The sequence below is a fragment of the Sardina pilchardus genome, chromosome 10 (assembly GCF_963854185.1).
Source record: "Sardina pilchardus chromosome 10, fSarPil1.1, whole genome shotgun sequence".
Lineage (NCBI taxonomy): Eukaryota > Metazoa > Chordata > Actinopteri > Clupeiformes > Clupeidae > Sardina > Sardina pilchardus.
Window position 1 is genome coordinate 32,088,690 of NC_085003.1, and position 25,364 is coordinate 32,114,053.

Sequence of the window (25,364 nt, forward strand, 5' to 3'; positions counted from 1 at the left end):
GGCGCTTTACAGAGTGTTAAACATTCAGAAAGGGCCCATGCCCCATGGTACTCCCGAATCTTTTTTATTTGCTAGCACTCGTGCCGCCCTCGGCAAGATGCCGCCTTGGGCAGTTGCCCATATTGCCCATGTGAGGATCCTCCCCTGTATAAAGGCATAAAAGCATAAAAGCATCTACTTCCCACTAAATGCTTTTTGAACCTTAGGTTGGGTTTTATACATTGGCCACAGATTGCCTGATACAGTGATTGTTGCAAATTGATTGTTGCTGCTGGAGTGTGTGTGTGTGTGTGTGTGTGTGTGTGTGTGTGTGTGTGTGTGTGTGTGTGTGTGTGTGTGTGTGTGTATGTGTGTGTGTGTGTGTGTGTGTTTGTGTGTGTGTGTGTGTGTGTGTGTGTGTGTGTGTGTGTGTGTGTGTGTGTGTGTTTAACATATGGATATATGCATTTTAGGCTGCTGCTGGTCAGGAGGGGGGGAGACCTAAGATTTTTGCTCTTGCATTGTATGTAAATATGATATGAGATGCAACCTCAATAAACTGAACTGAACTGAACTGACCAGTGCATGATAAATGAGTCCATGGCCAACACCAGGTACCAGAGAGACGGGTGCAGGTTCTCCTGCAGATGAAGGGAGTCCTCGGGGGGACAAGACACTCTCTAACATTCACTTCACCTTGTCTCCTAGTTACCTGCTGTGAAGTGTGAGTGTGTGACTGATGAAGGTAGTGGCTAGTATCTCTGTAACTGTGTTCCGTGTAAGAGCTAGTGGTGCCGAACGTCTAAGTACGTGTGTGTGTGTGTGTGTGTGTGTGTGTGTGTGTGTGTGTGTACACATTTGCATGTTTCTGTTGTCTCTAGGTCAGCTTGTCTACCTCAAAGACGATGATGAAAGCCAGGCGAGCCGCGAGGACGTGCCAAAACTGTAGAGTGAACTCGTACGGCTCTGCACTCCAGGGAGGGGCTCGGTAATCCCGGTACCTGTCGGGGAACAGGGGGGGCAGATGGAACAGAGAACAGGGGCTCAGTGGGCGAGCAGCTCTAGACATCTGGGCCAGAGCTCTAATTATCTTCATATAAAAATCATGGAAATAATATAAAACGTGTCATAGAAACACTATCAAATATGTTATGGAAAATATAATATATATCATCATGATTGCAGATTCTTCTGTTCTTTATCACAGACATCTGGTTCAAATAATAAGCTCTGTCTTTGCCAAGGCAGGATGAGAGAGAAAGCCCAAGGCCCCACAAGCAGGTGGTTGACATTTGATGCTACAGCTCCCCCTTGTGGCTATATATGGGTAAGTTGTACAATACTAAGAAAGATGAATTATGAACATTATTCATGACAGTCAAAGATAAAAAGTAAATCAACTTGAATATCAACTTAGTGTTACAACTCACAGCTTCACCTTTAAAAGAAGGATTTGAACCCAACCTTTATGACGCTAGAATGACTGTCAACCAATATTGATATCTTATACATATAAAGTACCTAGGGGAAAAAAACTCTCCAGTGCCTGAGTCATATGCTTACAAGAGAACAGGCTTCAGATGTAGAGTAATGTACAGGGGTCTTCAGCAGGTGGACTAGACTAGAGGACTCACCTGCAATATCTGGACGGGGCCAGACTGTTGTTCTCCCCCCGGTCAAACACAGACAGGCTGCTGTTCACATACCCCATCAAGCACCGACTGGGAGAGTGAGGGAGAGCGTGAGGGAGAGAGAGAGAGAGAGTAGAGAGAGAGTAGAGAGAGAGAGAGAGTCAGACAGAGAGAGGGGGGACGTTTGTCATGGCAGAATAGGATACATTGTCTAACACTACACCACCCCATGTTAAACTACTACTAGGCTAAACTAGACGCTACACTCTGCTCTGGCTTAGCTGCCCTTAAGCACTTGTGTCCGCTCTTTGAAGACTAATTGACGCCGATCATTTTACATTTAGTTTTTGCTTTTTAAAATGCTATTAACGAGTATGACTCACACATATTACTCATACTCATTGCTCATACACATTTCTCTGAGGAGAAACTGATTTTTAAACATCACACGCATGTCTCCAAAGGACGAAGGCGAAGAGAGGAAGGCGAAGTTACTTCTCGTGGTGGTAGCCCTGGTCCACACAGGGCCCGTACTTGAAGGCGTAGACAAATCGAGGGATGTAGTCCGAGGTGATGGCGATGACGAAGGCATTGGTGATGACCGCCAGCACCCCGATCCCCTCCAGGATGCCATGCCAGATCCCTGAGAGGAACACACACACCACCACAAACTGTCAGTCTGAGGCAGCAAAACAACTCTTACTGTATATTCATAGGTTTCATCAGGTCCCTTTCCACAGGTGTGGTAATCAAGCACCATGCAGTCTGCATTCATAAATCAAGGTGCTTGATTTTATACACCTGTGTAAAGGGACCTGATGAAAGCCATGAATATGGACGGGACCAAACAGTTTTTTTTTACCCAATATAAAACTGTTTAGGCATCAGTTACAGATTTCTAAAGAAGATTATCCAAATGGACCGATGATGGCACTTCTAATTGAGGAGAGCAGTGAACCTACACACTATACAAAAAGATCAATGTCAGAGGCCCGGCATTCTGATAGGTCATTTCAAGGAGGATTTCCGTTAAAGAACACAGAATGCTAGCAGTGGCCTGGCGTGTTCCGTGCAGTGCGACTTAAAGCAGAGAGGGTTAAAGCGGAGCGAGAGGCGCAAACGTTCCATCATTTCCGCGTTCTGTCTTCACAAGGGGGAGGGGGGCTAAATCCCCCTTTAAGCAGACCTGCTAACATTCGAAATGCACTGCTTGTGTGGGTTGCCGATCTGACAGAGATCCATATCCCACTATGACGTCTTTGCAACACGCCTCTTTAAGCAGACAGGAACTGTTCGAATTTTGCTTCCATAGAGATGCATTACGTTGCTCTATCTTGTCAATATTTAAGGATCTTTGCTTAAAGGCATTTAAAGGTGGAGGTCAGTGACCCCAAAACACACCGATGTCGGTAGCGCGGGCCGGCATGGGCCTCCTCCACTGGGTGACGAACTTGTAGGCGTCCAGCCGGATCTCGATGATGTTGTTGAGCAGCGCCAGTAGAGGGGCCAGAGGGAACGCCGCCACGAAGATAGTGGTGAAGCCAAACTGCAGGACTGGAGATGGAGCAGCAAGGGGTTAACACACACACACACACACACACAGGTTTCACACACACACACACACACACACACACACACACACACACACACACACACACACACACACACACACACACACACACACACACACACACACACACACACACACACACACACACACACACACACACACACACACACACACACACACACACACACACACACACACTCACCCATCTCCAGGTATTCGTCCACCAGGCCGTGTGCGTTCATGGGCTGCAGGGTCCAGTCCTTGTCCCACTGGGGCAGCTGGGTCTTGTTCTCCACAGTGGACCCCCTTCCTCCTCTCCCGACCCCCCTGACCGGCCCTTCCGCGTTCCCCACTCCGTCCCCGACTCCGTCCCCCACCCCGTCCCCCACCCCGTCCACCACCCCGTCCACCACCCCGCCGCCTCCCCGCTTCCTGATCTTGCGACGGGACCACCAGTTCTGCAGCAGCCTGTGGGGGGGGGTGGGGGGGGGTGGAGAGGGGTGGAGAGGGGTGGAGAGCATAGGGGTGGTCAGAGGAGAGATGACGGATGGCCTGGTCATTTATCACACCCTGTGGCAGAGAGCCCCAGCCAGCCTGGCCACACGCTGCTGCCTCTGTGCCCTTTCCATTTCTCAGCAGCTAAGCAGACCGGCCTCCTCATCATCAGAGCGGAGAGCTTCCTTGGCTTTATATTGGCTCGTTTTGTCATCCTGTCATTTTACTGTACATGCCCTCATACACAAGCCACACGGGTATTAAATATCGAGTACCTGAGAGGGTTTTAGTTTCAAGAGGGTTGTAAGCTACATTTACGGTACCAAGGCATCACAAGGTGCATGATGGAAATGTCCCAATAAAAGAAAAGGACAACGAATGCTAAATCAGAAACAACCCACAGGCTTTGCTCGTATAATGCGGTGAAAATGCTGTGTGAAGCGATTCTGGCCTCCTCTGTTAGGACTTACGGGTAGCCGAGCTCCATGAAGTTGTTCCACATCTGCTTAAACACCATGATCACTCCCATTTGTAGACACAGGTCAATCAGACAGCCGCTGGGGTGACACTAAAAACAGCAGCAACAACAACAATAACAACATCATCAATCAATCAATCAATCAGAACCACCAGCACTGCCTGTCCTGCCTGACTGATGCAGTTAACCAGACACGCACACACACACACACACACACACACACACACACACACGGATGCACACACACAAACATACATACTGTACATATTACATGACACACACACACACACACACACACACACACACACACCCTCGGATGCAAACTCACATACTGTACATACATATTACACCACACACACACACACACACACACACACACACACACACACACACACACACACACACACACACACACACACACACACACACACAGAGACACACACTCACACACACACACACACACACACACACACACACGTTCCATTCGATTAAGAAGAAGGCGCCAGATGTGTCCTCCATCTCCAGTTATCTCCACCCTCTCCACTCCGTAACAGGCTACATCACGGCTCATTACTGTTCTCACGCATGTGACCGCCCCTGGCATCAGCAAATGGACAGGCCTGCCATGCAGAATGTGCCATTCGCCAGCGCAACTGTGATAAGTGATTCATCACTCCCACACAGGCCGTGGGTGTTGTGTTCAAAGCTGGCAGAGCCAACGACACAGAGCTGAAATCTCTGGATGTTTGAGAGGAGACAAGGGGAGGGGAGGGGAGGGGAGAGAGGACTGCATAACTTTCAAACCGAACTCTCTGGATGTCGTGGAGGGGAAGTGGGGGGACTGTCTGGATGTTTGAGAGGAGACAAGGGAGAGAAAGCGCTGCCTGACTTTGAACTCAACTCCCTGGATGTTTGAGAAGATGGGGTGGAGAGCGCTGCCTAACTTTGAGCCAAACTCTCTCAATCTTTGAGAGGAGGAGGAGAGAGTGCTGCCTAACGTTGAGCTGAACTTTGAGCTGAGCTGTTTTAAGGAGATGAGGAAGGGAACGCTGCCTAATTTTGAGCTGAACTGTTTGAGGACATGGGGGAGAGAGTGCCGCCTAACTTTGAGCTGAATTCTGGATGTTGGAAAGGAGAGTGTGGAGAGAGAGAGCATTGCTGGACTTCACTCACCTCCTCCAGCCTCCAGCGGTTGAACAGCTTATTGTATTTCCCCGGCCGGCCAGCAAACCTGCACGGCACAGTGGGCATTAGCATAATTAGTCGTGTTAGCGCCAGATACATGATTCCATTGTAGCTGAGGGTTTATTGCACAGGGAGTCACTCAGCTGTCAGGGCCAACTGTTACGAGCAGTGATGAATGGCTGGATGGTTAGAGGTCCTTAGGGATGAATATTGGATAATATTATGCAGAATGGAGAAGAGTGGGAACAAAGATATATTTTCTCATCGGTCACTGCAAACAATGCCCTGCATAATAATAATGCATTTAATTGAATTGAAATATTTTTGATACTCTAAAAGAGGCTTGCAAATAGAATTAACAGGTTAAGTAAAAAGAAAAAGTTTGCATAAATCACAAAAACACATGGAAAAACTATATGCAAATACAGATACAATATATATATACAATGCAAGCTCCATACCCTGCGGAGGGGAAATATTATCCTTCTTCTTTCTTTGTTTACACTGCACAGATAATAACTACATTCTTAGGAAAGTCATTATTTTCTCTGATGATGCAATTGGACAAGACTAGGAAATACTATGTGGAAGAAGTCAAAGAGCTTAAAAGCTGTTTACAATGAGAAATGAAATCCAACAGCGAGTCTGACAAATCTGTGCCCTGATTATAAAACCTTTGCTGTATCGACCTGTTTTCCTAAACAGCCTCTGCATACATTTATTCAAGGATTTATTTCAGTATGGCTGTGGAGCCACAGGCATATACCAGTGTGCATGAGGGCTGAGGGGGGAGTTATGAAATCATAACAACATTTCTGTTCATAATGAATATGAAATATTTTTTAAATGTATAACAACTGTTTCCTAAATTTGATTCTGCATCAACAACGCAATCATGTCATCTTTAATTACATTTCCTGTTTGTGCTCTGCTGACTTTATCAGGCAAGATTGCGTCATTACAAAATCTTTTAATTTGTATATTTTGTACTAGAAGATGACAAGAACCTTCCAGCAAGCAAAGTCCTCTAGCACAGCCAAAACAGCTACTTAAAAAATCAGGAGAAAGCAGTTGGTGCAGAAAGCAGCACTTCCTGAACAGATGCCACAGCGAGCTTCGGCTCTTAAAGCTCATGTGGCTCTGACATGATAGTTCTCCAAACAAGATATATTCATAAGAAATATGAAGATATATGACATGCATACAGTAGAAATAAAACATGTATGAAGGACACTGCAATTCCCTGCAGCATGCCCATAACACCTCCAGCCTCATTTCTATTATAATTTCCACACCTCCAAAGATACTACTGAATAGGAAATACCATTATAGACACAGCAATCAGTCAAAGTCTAAACTCAGTTGGGTTATAATGTGTGTATTATTATGCTTCTTTTGTGTGCATTATGTCCTCACAATATATTCTACACTATTCGCTATTGTCATTCTTGCCCACACACACACTCACACACCCACAAATCTCTCTCATACTCTTTCTCTCTCTCTCTCTCTCTCTCTCTCTCACACACACACACACACACACACACACACACACACACACACACACACATTCACAGCGTGAAGGAGAGACAGATAACACATAACACAATCCGCCAGTAAACAATGCTTCATACTAATCACGAGGGTGCAGCAGGGTGGTGCATGTTCCGTGCGAGTTCTCTGATGGCCCTTTAACGGCGCTGCCTGAGGGCTGGTGGCTGCTCTATCTAACTATAGCGGAGAGTCTCCCCGCACACAGGGGCTGTGGAGGGGCATCGCATCACTCACCTTCCTAAGAAGAAGGCGATGTAGAAGGTGGAGCTGTTCAGATTCACAAACTGGAAAAGGAACATCTTGAGGGCAAAGCTGTTTTCCCATTCAGATTCTGTCCTTGGGTGTTCTAAAACAGCAACAATAACAACAACATTATTACTATTATGAATCAACCACAACAACTACTGTAATGCAGAAATGTCATAACATCATCCTTCACCAGAAAGGACAACATCTTTCAGAGACACATAACATAACACTTACGTCAGAACACTTACCCAAATTTGTGAGTAAATATGCCACTTTTTCATACACCTATAAATCCAAGACAGATACATTTAGCGTTCCAGATGGTATCTTTGAGGCATAACACAAATGATAGATGAATCGCTGCACCAATTAATACCATGAAACACAAATCCAACAAAGCAAAAGCCTTGTTTTTCAATCTTGTAGGCAGGACTGATATTGAATGTTGCCTGAAGAAGACCCTGGTGGGTCGAAACGTTGTATGTGGTTTTAAATAAACCTTCTTGGTTTTGGAGTCTCAGTGTGCGGACATCTACTTTCCTTTATCACTTCTACATGTATTGTGTCCTGCACCTGGCCCCAGTGAGGTGGGATGTGCATGCACCTACTTAACCTAAACTCTGATATTGAATGAAGCCATAGGCTGAATAAAATAGAATGAAGCAGTGCTCTGCTTACACACTAAAGCATGTGTGTGCTAGTGACACCCACCACGTTGAGGGACATAATGATGATGAAGTTGATGAAGACTCCTGTGCCAGAGGTGGCAAACTGCCAGTTCTTCTTCACAAACTCCCACTGGAACGATGCAAACTTCTCCATGGCGATCAGTCGGAAAACCACCACTGCAAACACTGCCGTCAATACCAGAGAGATCTACAAGAGACAGAGAGGGTAGGTCATGAGGTCTTTTTCTTCTCCAGTGTATTCAGTGATTCAATTACATTTTGACTACTTGTAATTCCATTGTAATGCTTTAGTAAAACACTGATTTCTTTGCTCTTGTCATGCAAAGACAGGACTTTAAAAGTACATTTTATGTCAAAGTACGGCAATGAGAGGAAGAGAGATAGACTGATAGGCTGATAAGACAGCAAAGCAGAGGATGATCATTCACTGGGCAGTCTTTTATGTGTAGCAATACACACCTATACCACTAGGGGACAGTATGTATGCACTACAACGAGGCTTCCCTATTGCTGGGTTGCTTTATCAACAGCCGAGTGAGCACTGCTGATGTTTTGTTTGGGTTCTCCGTGGCACGTACCATGAAGAAGATTCCGGACACGGACACCATGAGCCTGCTGAGTTTGTCTGTGAAAGGCTGAAAAGGCTCCGGCTTGCCAGAGATTGGGTTCACTCTCTCCACACGAGAGTACTTTGCCTCAAATTGTGGACGTAGTTCCTCCTACAAACACACACATATACACATACATACACATCAAATTATAAGCACTCTTAGGATGGGCTTCACCACCAAGTCAGTTTTCTTTTCTTCAAATCAATATATGATACGGGGAAATAAAAGCTAAACATGTACTGTGTAAATGAGGTTGTTTCCTATACATTCAGAATAAAAATAGGTTTTTATTTATCAAGGTGTTCCTGAACTGACTTGGACAGCACACAGTTGTGGAGCTGATGTTCAGACTTCTGTAATACTTCTCAATTCAGTATTATTCAGTTGGCTGGCCTCAACGCTACAATTTATTGCATTTAAAATCATATTAGATTAGCATAGCATTTCTGAAGAAAAAAGAAAACCCTCATTAAATTCATTAAGTTCTGTTACGTAACTCTGTTCTCTAATTATCATCCCACACTGAAAGCTGCCAGACCAAAGGGTCCGCCTGAAAAAATTGTGCATGAAATAACAGACATAGCCAATCAAATTAAGACACATGGGAACCCAGGAACGTTACACATTCAGTGAGACTTATACAGAGTAGACTCAGAATAGCTTCCTTCAAGAAAGTAAGGTGGGAATATCTCTTTTCAAAGCCACATCAGTGAAACACGGTTTTAAAATAGAAACCATGGCATGTTAACAGGAGTACCATGGGAATTATATATGTGTGTGAGTCATAACTTATTCATGTGATCCATTCTGTTCATTCATACATGTGATAAACAGAACATGGCAAGAGAATTCTGTGCTGTTGTGCACTGTATGAGATGCATGAGATGTTTGGCACGTCATCACTTGATGCCTGTTTCTTCAGGATTCCCCTCTTACATTGATCCCAAAAAATGCAATACAATTCCTACATATTTCACATTTGCAGACACTCTGACAACTATACAACACAAGCACAAGGGCAGGAGACATTCAAGTTTACATCCAAAGCCAAAAACTGTCCAACATCCTGGAAATAAATCCAGCCAGTAAGAACATCTCTCGAGTGCCTCAGATCTGAGTGTTCAATCACAGAGGATCCTTGTATCATTCACTAGACTCACTAGAGCATGCTTAAATTAGAGGCTATCGGGTAGAGAACACTATTATAACACCATTGCATTGCCTGGGAGAGTATGCTAACGTTAGAGGTAGGGCAGTGGTGGCATTATGGCAAAGGAGCTGGGCTGGCATGCAGTTGCCAGAAGAGTTGTGGGTGCATTTCCCAGCTGCCATCGTTGTGTCCTTAAGCGAGGCACTTAACCGGGAGCTGTTCATTGGAGACTGGCACTTATAATAATTGATAGATGTAAGCTGCTTTGGCTTTGGATAAGAGTATCCTGATACCATCTGAAAGAACATTACATGATCCTTGTACTGGGAGAGGATGCTAACATCAGAGGTTCAAGGTCCTGTCTAAATATACATGCTAACATCAGATGGTTGAGGTTCTGTCAAAATAAACATGCTAACATCAGATGGTTGAGGTTCTGTCAAAATAAACATGCTAACATCGGTCCTGTCAAAATAAACATGCTAACATCAGATGGTCCAAGTCCAGTCTGGGAGAGTATGCTAACATCAGAAGATTCTGTTGCACGCTAATTCCTACCTCTTCCTCCTCCCAGTCAATTAGGTCCCAGTCATACGTTAGCTCCGCCCTCCTCCTCTTCCAGAACTCCAGGAACACTGTGGCTGTAACAGTCGCAGAGAAAAGACGCCCACGTAAGCACAAACTAAAGAGGTAAGGGTCAAAAAAGACCTCCAGGGGTCAGGGGTCAGTACAGGTCATAGGGGTTGTGCTCATAGATATATATATGTCTATGGTTGTGCTCCATATTTGACTTTTGTAGATGTCACCTTTGGTTGAGCAGACTAGTCATCATGATATTCTGTGGTCTCTGAGATAAAAAGAAATGAATGGTAAATTATGAGGCTACTTCATGAGATAGATAATGCCTCTTATGCTTCTTATCATGGGCACAGCACTCCTATACTCTATCTGGGTGCAAAGGTGTGCACAAATATCAGTCTTTGCTTTCCAATTTTAACACAGTTACCTATGCTACCACCGCCTACCACATGCTAATGTTATTACAAAGGCATAAAGGCGTCAGTCAACATTCAGCCATGGCAAGAAATGTGACATGCATTCTAGAGTTTTCTTTTTCTCCACGAGCTGCAAACATACTGGGGAGCACAGAGAGGAGCGGCATTACAGTATGTGACTGCTAGAGTATCTCAACTAGTCCCTGTAGCCTGCCATACAAACAGCAGTTTCAATATAGCTTGACCCACTTTTTAAAGAGAGACGGTGGGTGTGTGTATGAGAGACAGAGAGAGAGAGACAGAGAGAGAGACAGAGAGAGACAGAGCGAGACTGAGATGAGGAATCTTCCCAGACTTTACATTATGCCTGAACCACACACAGCTCTCTCTCTCACACTGCAGTTCCCTCTGTGGTTCCCAGAGAGCTCCATAGGGCCTGGAGGGCTCTCCCTGAACTACTCTGCCTGCTCTAGTTCCCTCCATCTGACTCGAGCGGGTCTGAGCCGGGGTCTCGACTGCCACGGCTGCTGCTGCTGCTGCTGCTCTGCTGTTGATAGCTGTGTGTGTGTGTGTGTGATAGCCGTGTGTGTTAGCTCTGGGGCAGTGCTGCTTTTGGGCTGCGTGTTCACAGGAGCGACGCACACTGCTGCTGTAGAGCTGTAGAGTGGGGCGGATCACAGACTGCTGCTGTAGCACTGGATCTAGGGCTGAACACAGTCTCATATCAAATGTCCAAAATGCTGTGTGTGTGTGTGTGTGTGTGTGTGTGTGTGTGTGTGTGTGTGTGTGTGTGTGTGTGTGTGTGTGTGTGTGTGTGTGTGTGTGTGTGTGTGTGTGTGTGTGTGTGTATGGAGGTTATTAATATCAACTCGCTGACCTCGGGGCAAACCCCATTTTCTTCCCCGGTCTACCTGGGAGACCGCTGATGGGAGAGTGCTTGAGAAGGTCCCATGTTTCTGTGGCTACTGCGTGAAAGTGAGATTGGTTGAGAAGGTCCCATGTTTCTGTGGCTACTGCGTGAAAGTGAGATTGGTTGAGAAGGTCCCATGTTTCTGTGGCTACTGCGTGAAAGTGAGATTGGTTGAGAAGGTCCCATGTTTCTGTGGCTACTGCGTGAAAGTGAGATTGGTTGAGAAGGTCCCATGTTTCTGTGGCTACTGCGTGAAAGTGAAATTGGTTGAGAAGGTCCCATGTTTCTGAGTTTGGGGAAGATGAGAGTGCTGTAAGGTCCACTGGACTGTGAGGACCGTGTGAGTATTTATTTGCGGTAGTCTTAGTGCAGGAGTTTTTGAGTACCTACAGTAGCTTACGTATGCTTTATGAGATTATGAACTGAGGCTTTAATGAGCATATCACGCTTATTATCATACTATTATTATCATAAGACTGACATTATTATAAAGGATTGTAACTGGAGCAATAAGACTGGAATAGTAATTAGCATTATCATTATTGGAGTTATAAGTTATTATTACTCTCACAATACAAGCCTGTTATCATAAGACTGGAGTAAATTAGCAGAGGTCATATGAGAGGATAACGCGGCAGTGTGAGTGGTGTTAGTGATAATTATGTAATTCTGCTCATGAAGCCTGAGGCTGTCTGGGGAGGTGGCCAAGTAGGCCTGATGTTCTTTGCACTGGGATGCCACAGACACTAACACAGTGTGTGTGGTTGTGTGTGTGCACGTGTGTGTGTGTGTGTGTGTGTGTGTGTGTGTGTGTGTGTGTGTGTGTGTGTGCGCGCACATGTGCGTGTGTGGTGGGAGTTTTTTAGCAGCTTTCAAGCCCTAGCACTTTTCCACTCAACACCTACTGATTTATTGAACAGTCCATTAAATGCAATACAGACTCTATTAGTCATCATTAATTCAATGCAATTACATGCTCATGCACGGACCATGAAATTGATCTTTTAATTGCTATTTCCATTTTTATGGATGGTGTGGTTTATGGAATTATTTGGCAAATATTGTGCGTTGTGCTGCCAGTCAGGTAGTGATGCTACTGTTTACATCATTATAGGCTATTTCTATACATTGATGTAAGTAACTGACCTCACCTCCCGCTGTTCTGTTTTACTCCCACAACGAGCAAATTATGCTTAATTTAGTGAATGAGCAAACATGGACCTTATGCTGCAGGGTTATTGTTTTATTTATTTTTATTTGATTAGTCTCCCCTCTTTGTCAGTGTCTCTATCTCATTTCTCTATGCGACTCCCATTTTGTCTTTCTCTCTGTCTTCTTCTATCCCTTGTTCCTCTCCATGATGTGCATCCTGCTGCATGTGTACCTTTAACTGTAGTCGTAAAGAGTCAATAACATGATGCATGCACTCACCCCATATTGCCATAAATATAGCAAAGAACACAGTTCCTCCGTTGTCAAAAAGATGAGTCACCTTGGAAAATAGAAAAAAAGATGGACACACACACACACACACATATAAACACACACAGACACGCGCACACGCACACACACACACACACACACACACACACACACACACACACACACACACAGTCACACAGTCAGTGCAATGCAGTTCATTTAAAAATGAAATCAAGCAGAGGTGGTTGACATTTTTTTCACCAGTTTACAATAACCAACAGCAATCTTACTGTTTCCTACAGTCAACATTGAGTAATCCTATTTACTCTAATCCGTGGATGAAGGTCAGTGATACATTACATTATGTAGGCGACCAGTGCAGCTCTCACACTACGAGGCTGATTATGTACCTCGTGAATAGTAATATTATCTCTGTGTCAACACAAATAATGATGTTAACACGAGACCCAAATCATGTTGTATGTCAGTGGTGCCAGAGCTGCAGTGCTTAACACCATCTTGTAGGACTATAAGCCTCTGGGAGGCATGCTGATTATTCTTCCGCCCACAGACGCACGACCAGCGCATAACAGATACCTCCCCCAGGTTCCCCCTGGGTGCTCACTGTCAGACACACACAGGCGGCTCATCTGTGAGAATGGATGCACAGCTGGCTGTTTGGGATCAGGACACAGCCCCCCCTCTACTCATGACTGGGCGCCTAGGTGGAGCACTACAGCCGGCACCCCACCCAAGTCCATCAAGAGTATACTATGAGCACACTGATAGAGCATGACGCATAAAGACTGAGGTGTTATGGGGAAGCGGACTGCCGTTGATGCACACACACACACACACACTGTGCCTTTCTGGCAGCAACACACATGAATACATAGGTGTTTGGTGGGGTGGTGGTGGTAGCATTAAGCAAAGAGAATATTTCGTATTAAGCATTAAGCCCTGAGAGGCTGTAGGTTCCAGTGATTCTAGAACAGCTATTCTAAGGGCTGTCGTTGGGCACAATGCAAGGCTTTTCTAAAATGGTTATGACATACTGTATATCTGGCAAGGTTTTATAAACTAAATGTACAGCAACTAGAAATGCAACAATTTATTCATAGATGATCATTCTTCCACCAAAAAATATATATTTCAGAATGATTGCCAAGCATCTGCGAGCAGAGATTAGCGGACTGGGTTCTATACTGAACACTGGAGGACTGGGTTCTATACGGAACACTGGAGGGCTGAGATCTATACAGAAAACTGGAGGACTGGGTTCTGTTCCATATGGAACACTGGAGGACTGGGTTCTATACGGAACACTGGAGGGTTCTGACTCTGATCCCTGGGGCTGCAACCACTGTGCCCCGGAGCAAGGCACTGAGCTCCATGTTGCACCAGGGGGAGTTACCTCTGTGCACACAGGTGTGTATTAGGAGGCTCACTAACCTTGGCATACACACAGCTGTCACTAAGTTTCCACGAGCTGCAGTTCTCCTCACACATTGGGCACATTATTGTCGTGTTCGCCTCACAGATCTCTTTGCTAGAAACACACAGATACAAACAAAAACATCAATGCATGCAAAATAGATGCAAATAACATAATGTACATTCTTATGTTACATTTTAAAATGTTAATTATTTAGACTATCTTGCATGAGCAATTCATTATTTACCATGACATTCGTATATGACATTTGTATATACATTAGAACAATCATTACATTTCAGTTTAAGAGCTTGGAATTAGTGAGTCAGCGGGCTTGAGGCAAGTGTTTAATCAGTGATATCCCTCCTAGGGCTATTTCATCACGGTCCACATTAGAGGCATGCTGTGGCATGCCATGGACAGACCTGACTTGACTGGAGTCCATGGTGAAGAGGCCATAGAGGAAGACGAAGAGGCCCACCAGAGCAGCAGGGATCAACATGCCGGTGTACCAGCCAAGCCACGCAAAGTACAGGCCAATCTTCTCCCCAAAGTACCGTCTGGATGAACAGACAGAGAGAAGAGGGAGGGAGGGAGAGAAGACGAAAGAGAGAGAGGAGGAAAGAGAGGTAGAGATTGGGACAGGTGATAAAGGCTAATGTTAGTGTTAGCTGATGAGGTTTAGTGTTCAGCTGATCAGGTCTAGAGCTAGTGTTAGCTGATGAGGTTTAGTGTTCAACTGATCAGGTCTAGAGCTAGTGTTAGCTGATGAGGTTTAGTGTTCAGCTGATCAGGTCAAGAGCTAGTGTTAGTTGATGAGGTTTAGTGTTCAGCTGATCTGTTAGCTGATGAGGTTTAGTGTTCAGCTGATATGTTAGCTGATGAGGTTTAGTGTTCAGCTGATCTGTTAGTTGATGAGCTTTAGTGTTCAGCTGATCTGTTAGCTGATGAGGTTTAGTGTTCAGCTGATCTGTTAGCTGATGAGGTTTAGCGTTCAGCTGATCAGGTCTAGAGCTAGTGTTAGCTGATGAGGTTTAGTGTTCAGCTGATCTGTTAGTTGATGAGCTTTAGTGTTCAGCTGATCTGTTAGCTGATGAGGTTTAGTGCTCAGCTGATCAGGTCAAAAGCTAGTGTTAGCTGATGAGGTTTAGTGTTCAGCTGATCAGGTCTAAAGCTAGTGTTAGCTGATGAGGTTTAGTGTTCAGCTGATCAGGTCAAAAGCTAGTGTCAGCTGATGAGGTTTAGTGTTCAGCTGATCAGGTCAAAAGCTAGTGTTAGCTGATGAGGTTTAGTGCTCAGCTGATCAGGTCAAAAGCTAGTGTTAGCTGATAAAGCTGTTAACTGATAGTATACACAATAGTTCGGACCGGTTGATTGTATAATTTCCATTTCATGAGTAGACTTCCACTCAGACTCTTCACTATAAATGATCACTCCACACTTGATAACAGCACAGTTCTTTCAGAGCAAGAGAGTAGCATGCCATAAAGAGATGTGGTTGCCACCAGTACATTTGACATCAAATGAGGGAAGGGAGCAAATGGAGTAAGGGGATTGTACAAATTAACATCTACAAAGTAATGACCATAACGACCCTTCTCTTGCTCAATTTGGCTGCTCAGTAACAATATTCATTGCTTGGTAATGCCCGAATGCTGAGCGCTCCGTTGAAATTGTTTTGGAGCAGAGAATAAATCATGTAAATTGAAAAAGAAAAAAATCCATCAAGCTCAATTAGATGGTAGTAATGCCTATAGGTATAAAAGTGTCTAAACAAATACAGCCAAATCACAGATGTGGGGACGTCCTAGCCCAAACTAAACCCCACAAACATGACTGTCATACTGTTCCAGTAATGTTAAGGCTGCAGTTGGCAAGATGTTTTTGATCATATTCACTGAAACCGACAGTATGCTCCGCCTCCGACATAACAACATAAATCAGCCATCAGCTTCTACCTCCACCTAGATAAGAGCCTGTTATCTGTTTTGCAAAAATCCATCACCCTAGTTCTTCTGGTCCAATAAGCGCAGGCCTGCATGATCATTGGCAGATCTGACTGTCAGTCACAGTTCGTACACAGTCACTAACAAGCACAAACTCGATTGGAGGGTGCTCGATAGTAGTGGTGGAGGGGCATGAGAGTTATATACATTCAAATTATTGGCTAAGTTCCCTCAATCTGCCAGACTTGCCAACTGCAGATTTAGGTGCTGTGTCCACCAAACGCGTTTTTTGCGCCGACGGCGACAATTTTCAATGTAAAGTCTATGTAGCTCAGTGCTCACAGCGCTGAGAGCCCTCGGCGGAAAAAAGCTGTCGGCGCTGACCGTTTTTTGTCGCAGCGCTCAGAGCGCTCAAAGTTGAAATCTGTTCAACTTTTAGAACAGCGCCGGCCGGGCTCGTCAATGGCACTTCTCGTTATAAACCGTCTCTGGTTTTGGTAACTTAGCAACAATAAACACTTATCGAAGCGCCGAGAGAAGGAGGTTGAGGGCGCTCTGGCTGTTAAAAACGCGTTTGGTGGACACAGCACCTTACAGTAAGACGGGTCCCTGAGGGGTTGCGGTGAGGGTCTGACCTGATGAGGTCCAGTGGCTGGTACTTGTACCAGATGCCCCAGCGTGCCCATCTCTCGTACAGCAGGTGTCTGTGGTTCTGGGCCCCGTGCGTCTTTATGGGGTGTCTGCTCTTGTAGCCGCCCTGCCACAGCCAACCGGGGGAGAACAGAAGCAGCCGTTAGAGAGTTGACCTCATCTTGACCTCACCTGACCTTCACATTCTCAGACACACAAACAGGACATACTGCAAGTGTGTTGGAGAGGGGGAGACTCAGACACACAAACAGCACATAAGTGTGTTGGAGAGAGAGAGAGACTCAGACACACAAAGAGCAAATAAGTATGTTGGAGAGGGGGAGAGACTGTGGGTCGGAACTCAACCGAATCCTGGGCACCTGAACCCAGGTGTGTCCGAGATGCCGTCACCCACACCACAGCCCCACTGTTTTCATGATTGTGACTAGTCCATTTAGTTACAGTAAGAATGTGTGTGTCAGAGAGAGAGAGAGAGAGAGAGAGAGAGAGAGAGTGTGTGTGTGTGTGTGTGTGAGAGAGAGAGAGAGAGAGAGAGAGAGTGTGTGTGTGTGTGTGTGTGTGTGTGTGTGTGTGTGTTAGTGTGTATGGGTGTATGTGTGTGTGTGTGTGTGTGTGTGTGTGTGTGTGTGTGTGTATGGGTGTGTATACATGTGTGTGTGTGTGTGTGTGTGTGTGTGTGTGTGTGTGTGTGTACAGTATGTGTGTGTGTGTGTGTGATGGCCTGATTACCTCATGTGGGGGGAACGCTGCCTCATAAGTGCTGTTGGTCAGTAACCTATTGATTCCTAATCACGACACAAACACACAGGAGGAAGAGAACATCATTACCATACTGATTATATTCATTCATTCAGCTGGAGTTGATGTTGCTGCAACACTGGGAAAACAGTTACAGTACATCAAATCTTCTTCAAAGACTTCTAATTGAGTAGGTCAAATGGTTAAAGGAACAACCTTTATGTAATTTTAATTACAGAAACAAAATCACTATTATTCCATTAATTTACATGTATTACTTTACATCAACATTTACCCATGTAGCACAACCAATTTACACATTTACCCATTGCATCCATAGTTAGATCAATGGATTACATAGACACACAGTATTAAATTAATTCCATTTCCATAATCTTGGTTATGCTTGCCATGAGGTATTGGGAATAAGGTGATAATATCTAGAAGCAAATGTTCACTCAACAAAAGAGAGAACAGAGATGTGAACTCCTGAGTCTTACTAGTGATACTCCAACAGAGAAAAGCTTTTGTTTGTGCTGGGATTTCTATTTTAAATCGTCCCCACTTTAACAGTCTGTCTTTGAGAAAGTAATGGAAATACTATATTTGGAATGCTTTAGCCAGTCCAAACATAGCCCGGCACAATATAAACACATTGCCTCATTGTGCTCCCATGAGAAAACTCATCCTCATTTTCAGATTCCTGACAAATCACACAGACGTGAGAGACTAAGTGAAGAGTGTCTATTTAACTTCTCCTTCTCCTTCTCCTTCTCTCTCTCTTTCTTTCTTTGCTCTATCTCTCATTGCCTCCTTCTTTCTGTTTCACTTTTTTCTTTCTTGTCTTTTGTTGTCTTCCTCTGTCTATCCATCTTTTACTTCTCCTTCTCTCACTCTACCTCACAATTTCTTTCCTATCCTCTTCTTCTTCTATAATCTTTTTCTATCTTCTTCGATCTTTCTTTTATTTCTTCTTTCACTGTTTTTACAGGCTGCATTCTTCCACTCTCTGCTCTCTGCAGGTGTTTGCCATTGCAGAAGGCTTTGATCCAGAAGTGCATGACCCCTCCCACTGTCTGGACTCACGTTGATTGGAATTGATTTGGCCAATAACGTGTGGCCAATAACAAACTCAGCATACAGCAGTTAGGCTACACACCTTCTCAGGAGCTGAACGATTGACCAATCAACATCCAGCCTGGCTGACCATTACAATTAACCAATAACAAACTCAGCACACAGCAGGTAGGCTACGCACCTTCCCAGGAACTGACCGACTGGACAATCAACATCCAGCCTTGCTGACCATAATAATTAAGCAGTGATAGACAACAGAGTGGTGGCACTGTAGAGAAATGGAGGAGACGTGACTGCCCAACACACGCATGCACGCATGCTGCACACACACATGCACACACACACGCACGCATACAGACACACTCACACACACACACACACATACAGACACACACAGAGACATACGCAAAAACATGCTCAAAAGTATACACAAACAGAAAAGGAAATACATGTAAAATTAACCTAAGAGACCCTCAAAGAATACATATACTCCCACATGCTCTTTCTTTCTCTCTCTCTCTCTCTCTGTCTTTCTCTCTCACAAACACACACACACTCAAACACACACACACACACACACACAAAACCACAACAAAACATGCTTACAGCAAAAAGGCACAGAGTCATACACTGAGCACCTACACACACACACACACACACACACACACACACACACACACACACACACACACACACACATATGCACACAGACATAAACACACAGGAAAGAGCCAAGACTACAGCTGTACAGTAAGATTAGCCAAGTAGCTGTTGTCAAGCAGAACTTTGTTCACTGGAACACTGGATCACTATCCTTGTCTACACTATTATATCCACACAGCCAGACTGGGCTGCTACTGCAGAGTCCAGCCAGCACAAACAGCATCTGTATCCACCTCATTCCTTAACCCGGAAATATGTATCGTTGCGATGGTTACGATACTGTTTTCAACTTCCGTTCATTCTGTTAACATGTGCGTTCTCCATAGCTAACTAGATTATGCCTCAACTTAGATTTCTTTCGAAATATTGACAATTCTGCCCTCAGCATGTATAGACTACATCATATATAACCGATATAAAATAGAAAAGTTTACTTTTATATGCGTTATGATATGTTAAGCACCGTAAACCGTCACGTTAAAACAGATACAATGCAGCTTCGCCGGAAATAGAAAACCGTCTCGGTGTCATGGCGACCCCCATTGTTGGGCTGCGGAATATCGTGGATACACAAACAGACACTGGGCACTGCCCGCTCCCATAGCACACCACAGGACACTGACATTTACACTGAGAATGATGGACAGGATGACTCACAGTGTGTCACAGGTCAGAGGAAGTGGTTATGGACGTGGGCTGCCATCATGATATCCGACACAAACGCGTCTTTGTGTGTGTGTGTGTGTGTGTGTGTGTGTGTGTGTGTGTGTGTGTGTGTGTGTGTGTGTGTGTGTGTGTGTGTGTGTGTGTGTGTGTGTGTGTGATGGGAATGATGCTTGTGGTAACAAAGGAACAGACCTATTGGAGTCACAGCAGGAGCTGCCGACAGAGGGATTTCCTGGAGGATTTGTGATTGCTGTCCGCATGGGAGATCTGGCCTCCTCCGGCCCATAGACTGCTGGACACCACCAGTATTAAAATATTAACATACTAATCCAAGGGCCTTCCAAGGACCAACTTTAATCAGTGAGGCATGTCACAAGCTGGCCAGACACGAGAGATGCTTCAGCGAGGGGGATTTGAGAAGAGGTGGAGGAAGGCCAAGGGAGAATCAAATGAGAGGGGGAGAGATGAAGAGAGAGAGAGAGAGAGAGAGAGAGAGAGAGAGAGATAGAGAGAGAGAGAGAGGGAGGGAGGGAAGGAGGAGAGAATAGAGAGACAGAGATAAGACAGAGAAAGTTGAGGGAGGTGGGAGAGAAGAATGCTGACGAAATAACACTTACACAGCGCTAAATCGGGCTTCACACCACTGCTGAACCATCAAGGCCGAAACCAGGCAAATAAGCGGTTGGCAAAAAAAAAGGACGAGACTAACAGAGAGTCTGTGCTGCACGGTGCCGCATGGACTTTACATCAGCGGTCAACTCATAATGACCTGCCCAGGGTAGCCAACGAGTCCTCTCTCACTACCCAGCCAAATAGCTGGTTCATTTCAAAACAAGCACATTCACGGAACCTTCCAGATTCAAGAGAATCAAGAGATTTATGTGTCACGACAGCAGTGAAATGGGGCTGGAGCTGTTTGTCATTTCATCAGTCCTTAAATGAGCCTGCACAAGAAACCGCATAACCAAACTCAGCTCCTTTTAATCTGTGTGTTGCTGGGCGAAGAGTCAAAGCACATTTGGTCTTTAGCCAGGGACCTGTTGTGCATGGCAGGGGTGTCTACAGGAAATCACTGCGTAGGCGGCGATCGTGCACCGGAGCCATCCAAACATAATAACCGCAATTCCTAACTCTGGGGGATGGCAGGAGGTGAAATGGGACAATGTGGGATACGCACATGTACACACACGTCAGGCACTGGCCGAAGGGGAAAGTCTGGTGTACCTGGTGTAGTAGATTAGATAGGACTGGTGTGATGCGCCCTGCATTTTGTCAATCACTTGTTTAACTTCCATTTGAGAGTGCAATTTGGCCCAGGGACCAATAGCAAACTCAGGAGAGAGAGTGTGTTTGAGTGTGTGAGAGAGCATGTGTGTATGTGTGTATGTACTGTACGTGTGTACGGAGTGGTGGTGGGTGGATACTGTGGGTTCTGATTTATGGGAGTGTGACGTGGTATGGTTAAGGGAGAGAGGATGCTGGTGATCACACGACGCAGCTCTTACCCATCTTAGATTTGCCGTCCTCATACTTGGTGCGCTGAAGGACGTGATGAACGATGCGGCTCCGTGTGGAGTTGGAGAAAAACGTCTCTCTGTTGTTTATGGTGAAGCTAGAGAACAAAGTCAACACATTGGCCCGGGTTATACTCACTGGCTTCATAAAGAAGAGCAATGCTTTGGATGAAATGATTCAAACCAAGTCTAGTTCACACCCTGAATAAACGTTCGTTTTCATATGCATTAAGTGGACAGTTTCTTGGTAACATGTATGTATATTATTTAGAAAAACACAGGCAATATGTATACAGCATGTAACACATATTGTCCAATAGAAATCATTCATAGTGTTCAAAGACAGTTTCTATGCTGCTGTAAAAAATAGTGAGTGCATTGCATTGGTAGCTGATGCTTAATGGGATGGCACAGCAGACAGCTGTGTTTGTTCTCTTCTAAGTCCAATAGCATTTCTAAAAACTATCTCTGAAAGACAGAGAGACTTTCGGTCAGTTTGAGGTCATCCACATGTTCACCATGGCTGCATTATGGTGGAGATGTGGTACAGACCCACGTCTGGGTAAGTGGGTCTGAACTAAAAACCATAACCCTTTGATCCCAGCGGGCGGACGGTGTGGTGGGCCGCGGTGGATTGAGAGGATTTTGGGAGAGGCTAACCATCTGCCACTGAGCTGCTGCTGCCGCTCAGACGACAAAAAGCAACAGAAGAGAGAAAACACAGTAGAGGAGTGGAGCGATAGCTGGACAGATGAAGAGACAGAGCAAGAGAGAGAGAGAGAGAGAGAGAAAGAAAGGGAGAGAGAGAGAGGAAGAGAGAAAACAGGCAGATATACTCACAGATGTTGAGAAAAAAAAAGATAAAGCCAGACAGAGATAGAAAGAGACAAGACAAGATAGTGGGGGAGAGATAAAGGGGAAAGAGCAAGTCAGAGTTACACGGAGAGAGGGATAACAAAGAGAAAGATTACAGAGAAAGAGAAACAGAGAGAGAGTCACATAGAAAGGGGAGCTGTAAGAGTGTGTGGTCTGTGGTCACATCGCCGGCTTTCGGCTATGAACATCCCCACACACACACACACACAAAAATAAAACACATACAATCACACCATATAAGAACAGCTGTTGTTGTCTGCCGTGTGTGCGTGTGGCTTTGTATATTAGGGGATAAATTGTGACACTAATGATGCTGGTCTTACTCTTTACCCACATGGCTGACCTATCCAAAACCCTGAGTCTATACTGCGTATATTTCACAGGTAAATAGAAAGGCTGCACAATCACATTTTTCTGACAGATAGGCTATTGCGATTGTGATTTGTGATATGATTCAATTCAATATTCCAAATGTCTCTGTAAGTTTCTTTCTTTAGGTTTCTTCAAGTGTCTTTAATTCAATATTTCAAATGCTTCCAAATGCCACTTCTGATGGGTGAGTGAGCATGCTCCTAATTGACTGTGAAGTTCACCAATCAGAAGTGCTGTACTCCTCACGCACTAGGCATGCTCACCAATAAGAAGAGCTGTACTTCTAACGCACTAGGCATGCTCACCAATCAGAGATGCTGTACTTCTAACACACTAGGCATGCTCACCAATAAGAAGCACTGTACTCATGCACTAGGCATGCTCAATAATCAGAAGTGGCACAGTCAAGTGGGATGATATGAATATAAAAAATCAGAAATGTGCATTAATGATTAATTGTAGCCTTTGCGATCAGATTATTCCATTAGTTCATATTGTGATCGTGATGTAACCCTAAAAGCTAAAATACAGCAGAGTAATACATTGCATAAGGCTCCTCAACAACCTGTACATCTGGATGTATAATCTTAATGTCCTCTGAGGGAAACGATACAAACAGATGGCTATTGTTGCTGCTAATTAAAGTCTATGCTTTGAGAAGATAGTTTAGTTGTATACAGGCTAGCTAGTGTTACTTTGATAAACAGTAATTGATTGATGCAGTTGTTAAACCATTACAGACCCTCTATTCCGTAGAGACTTGTGATACCATACGGCATAATTGCAACAGCTCTGAAAGTTGCCGTTAAACTTCCTCAGAAGTAAACAAAGAGGAGCGAGAGATCAGAGCCTATGAATAAAACATGCGCTAGGCTAGGCTACATCCTAATGTGCTCCAGCGGGAGGAGAGGAGGCTGCACACAGACTCCTAAACAGGTAAGGAGCCGAGGACACCGCAGAGAGGAGAGAAGACCTGTGGCTTAGCCTTAGATGACTACCACACTGCATAGCTGAGCGGATGGACTGTTATGGATGCTGCCTCATGCACTGTTAGAGCTAAACACATTAACACTTTGATTCCAACAGTGTTGTTCAACACAGTATAATAAAGGTCTACTATTGTTGGGTGCCTCATATTTCTCTATTGGGGCTAATAGCTCTCCACAGAGATACAGTAGGCCTACACTACGAGCATGACCTCTCCTCATAGGCTTAATAACATGCTATGCTCTGTGATGTACAGTATTTGGAAAGAATAGTGTTTCTTTCTATTCAAGAATTCCTTGACCTCTGCAGCAGCATGGCATGAAGCTCAGTAATGGTGGTTAAAGGAAGGGTTCATTATGTGGACTGACACAGGTCCTTCTCTGGCCACATGCCTGAGACTGCAGCGTGTCCTTGACTAGACGGCGTGTTGATATTAGTTACCCTGCAGCTGGGGTGGTGTCGTGACAAGTAATTACTCTCTGCTCAGGAAGCGTTAAGGGCTCTGTGAAAGATGTTCCGGAGGATTCCAACTGACAGGCACACAGCCTTACCCTCACTTTTGCTTAAAGATATGAAAAGAACACCTTGGGTAAGTGTACATTTTACAAGTTAGGCACCTTCATCAGTGCCAGGTGTGCTATTGTTGGTTTTGCAGTGCACATCTCTTGGCTGTTAGCTTGCTAGCATGAGTCCATAATTAAAGCAACATTGTGCAACAATCTGGCCCTTTTAGAGGTACTTTCTTATGAGCAGCTACCTTTGTATTGGCATCATCTTCAAATAAGTTTGATGGAATACGTTCAGTTCTTTCTTTTCAGTCCCAACCAGGCTGTTGCCATTGCTTTGGATGCTTTCTATATTAACTCCCTAATGCTTCTTTACAGTAAAGATATGCTTGGACTTCATGTTCTACTCATCTTCTACCTCCGCATGTCTACTGGGAACAGTTCTGACACATTATCTACTTGCAAATGCACCAATGATGCGACAGATGAGACAGATGTGGAGCTGCTTTTCTCTTCAATGTCGGTCACTGTTCTGCTGAAGGACATGTGCCTTCTTATGAAACATATTGGCCAGCCATAACGACATAGCTCTTCGTATAGCCCGGATCAAACGACTGACACTAATTACCCGACACAAAAGCCTGAGCAAACGACTCCCCCAAGTCACGTACCACGTGAATACAAGACAATTCTTGCCATTATGGTAATTATCACATGAGCAACGGCACAACGCAAGGGACTTCATAAACCGGGAAGATTAAGGGGATGAATTTTTACGAGCTGCTGGCCTCTTGCATCAGCACATGAGCGGCATCTTCCCATAACGGCCCTTTTTTTATTTATTGTTTCTTTATTCTACAAACGCAGCTTTTCTAATCTAACCTCTTTCCTCTTGCACTTCATCATTCTGGCAGTGATGCTGTGCATGTATTTAAATGAAGGAAAGCTTTGTGCCAAGTCTCTGCATTTAAAAAACATCCATTGGAGGCAGAAATGTCATGAAATGTTCCCTCTT

At 44.7% G+C, this 25,364-nt stretch overlaps 1 protein-coding gene across 1 annotated transcript in view; it reads right to left on the reverse strand.

Moving 5' to 3' along the window:
• The window catches only part of ano3 (anoctamin 3), a 57,107-nt gene that overhangs the window by 523 nt on the left and 31,220 nt on the right, over positions 1 to 25,364 (reverse strand). Inside the window, exons 8-26 of the mRNA XM_062546520.1 lie at positions 21,600 to 21,706; positions 17,680 to 17,735; positions 16,935 to 17,056; positions 14,779 to 14,913; positions 14,371 to 14,467; positions 12,928 to 12,988; positions 10,150 to 10,232; positions 8,409 to 8,549; positions 7,853 to 8,017; positions 7,390 to 7,426; positions 7,127 to 7,238; positions 5,327 to 5,384; positions 4,146 to 4,243; positions 3,579 to 3,648; positions 3,383 to 3,458; positions 3,012 to 3,164; positions 2,106 to 2,253; positions 1,614 to 1,700; positions 875 to 980 (exon numbers count right to left, since the gene is read on the reverse strand). Coding sequence (XP_062402504.1) covers positions 875 to 980; positions 1,614 to 1,700; positions 2,106 to 2,253; positions 3,012 to 3,164; positions 3,383 to 3,458; positions 3,579 to 3,648; positions 4,146 to 4,243; positions 5,327 to 5,384; positions 7,127 to 7,238; positions 7,390 to 7,426; positions 7,853 to 8,017; positions 8,409 to 8,549; positions 10,150 to 10,232; positions 12,928 to 12,988; positions 14,371 to 14,467; positions 14,779 to 14,913; positions 16,935 to 17,056; positions 17,680 to 17,735; positions 21,600 to 21,706 — 1,912 coding nt within the window. The remainder of the gene's footprint in view (positions 1 to 874; positions 981 to 1,613; positions 1,701 to 2,105; positions 2,254 to 3,011; positions 3,165 to 3,382; positions 3,459 to 3,578; positions 3,649 to 4,145; positions 4,244 to 5,326; positions 5,385 to 7,126; positions 7,239 to 7,389; positions 7,427 to 7,852; positions 8,018 to 8,408; positions 8,550 to 10,149; positions 10,233 to 12,927; positions 12,989 to 14,370; positions 14,468 to 14,778; positions 14,914 to 16,934; positions 17,057 to 17,679; positions 17,736 to 21,599; positions 21,707 to 25,364) is intronic.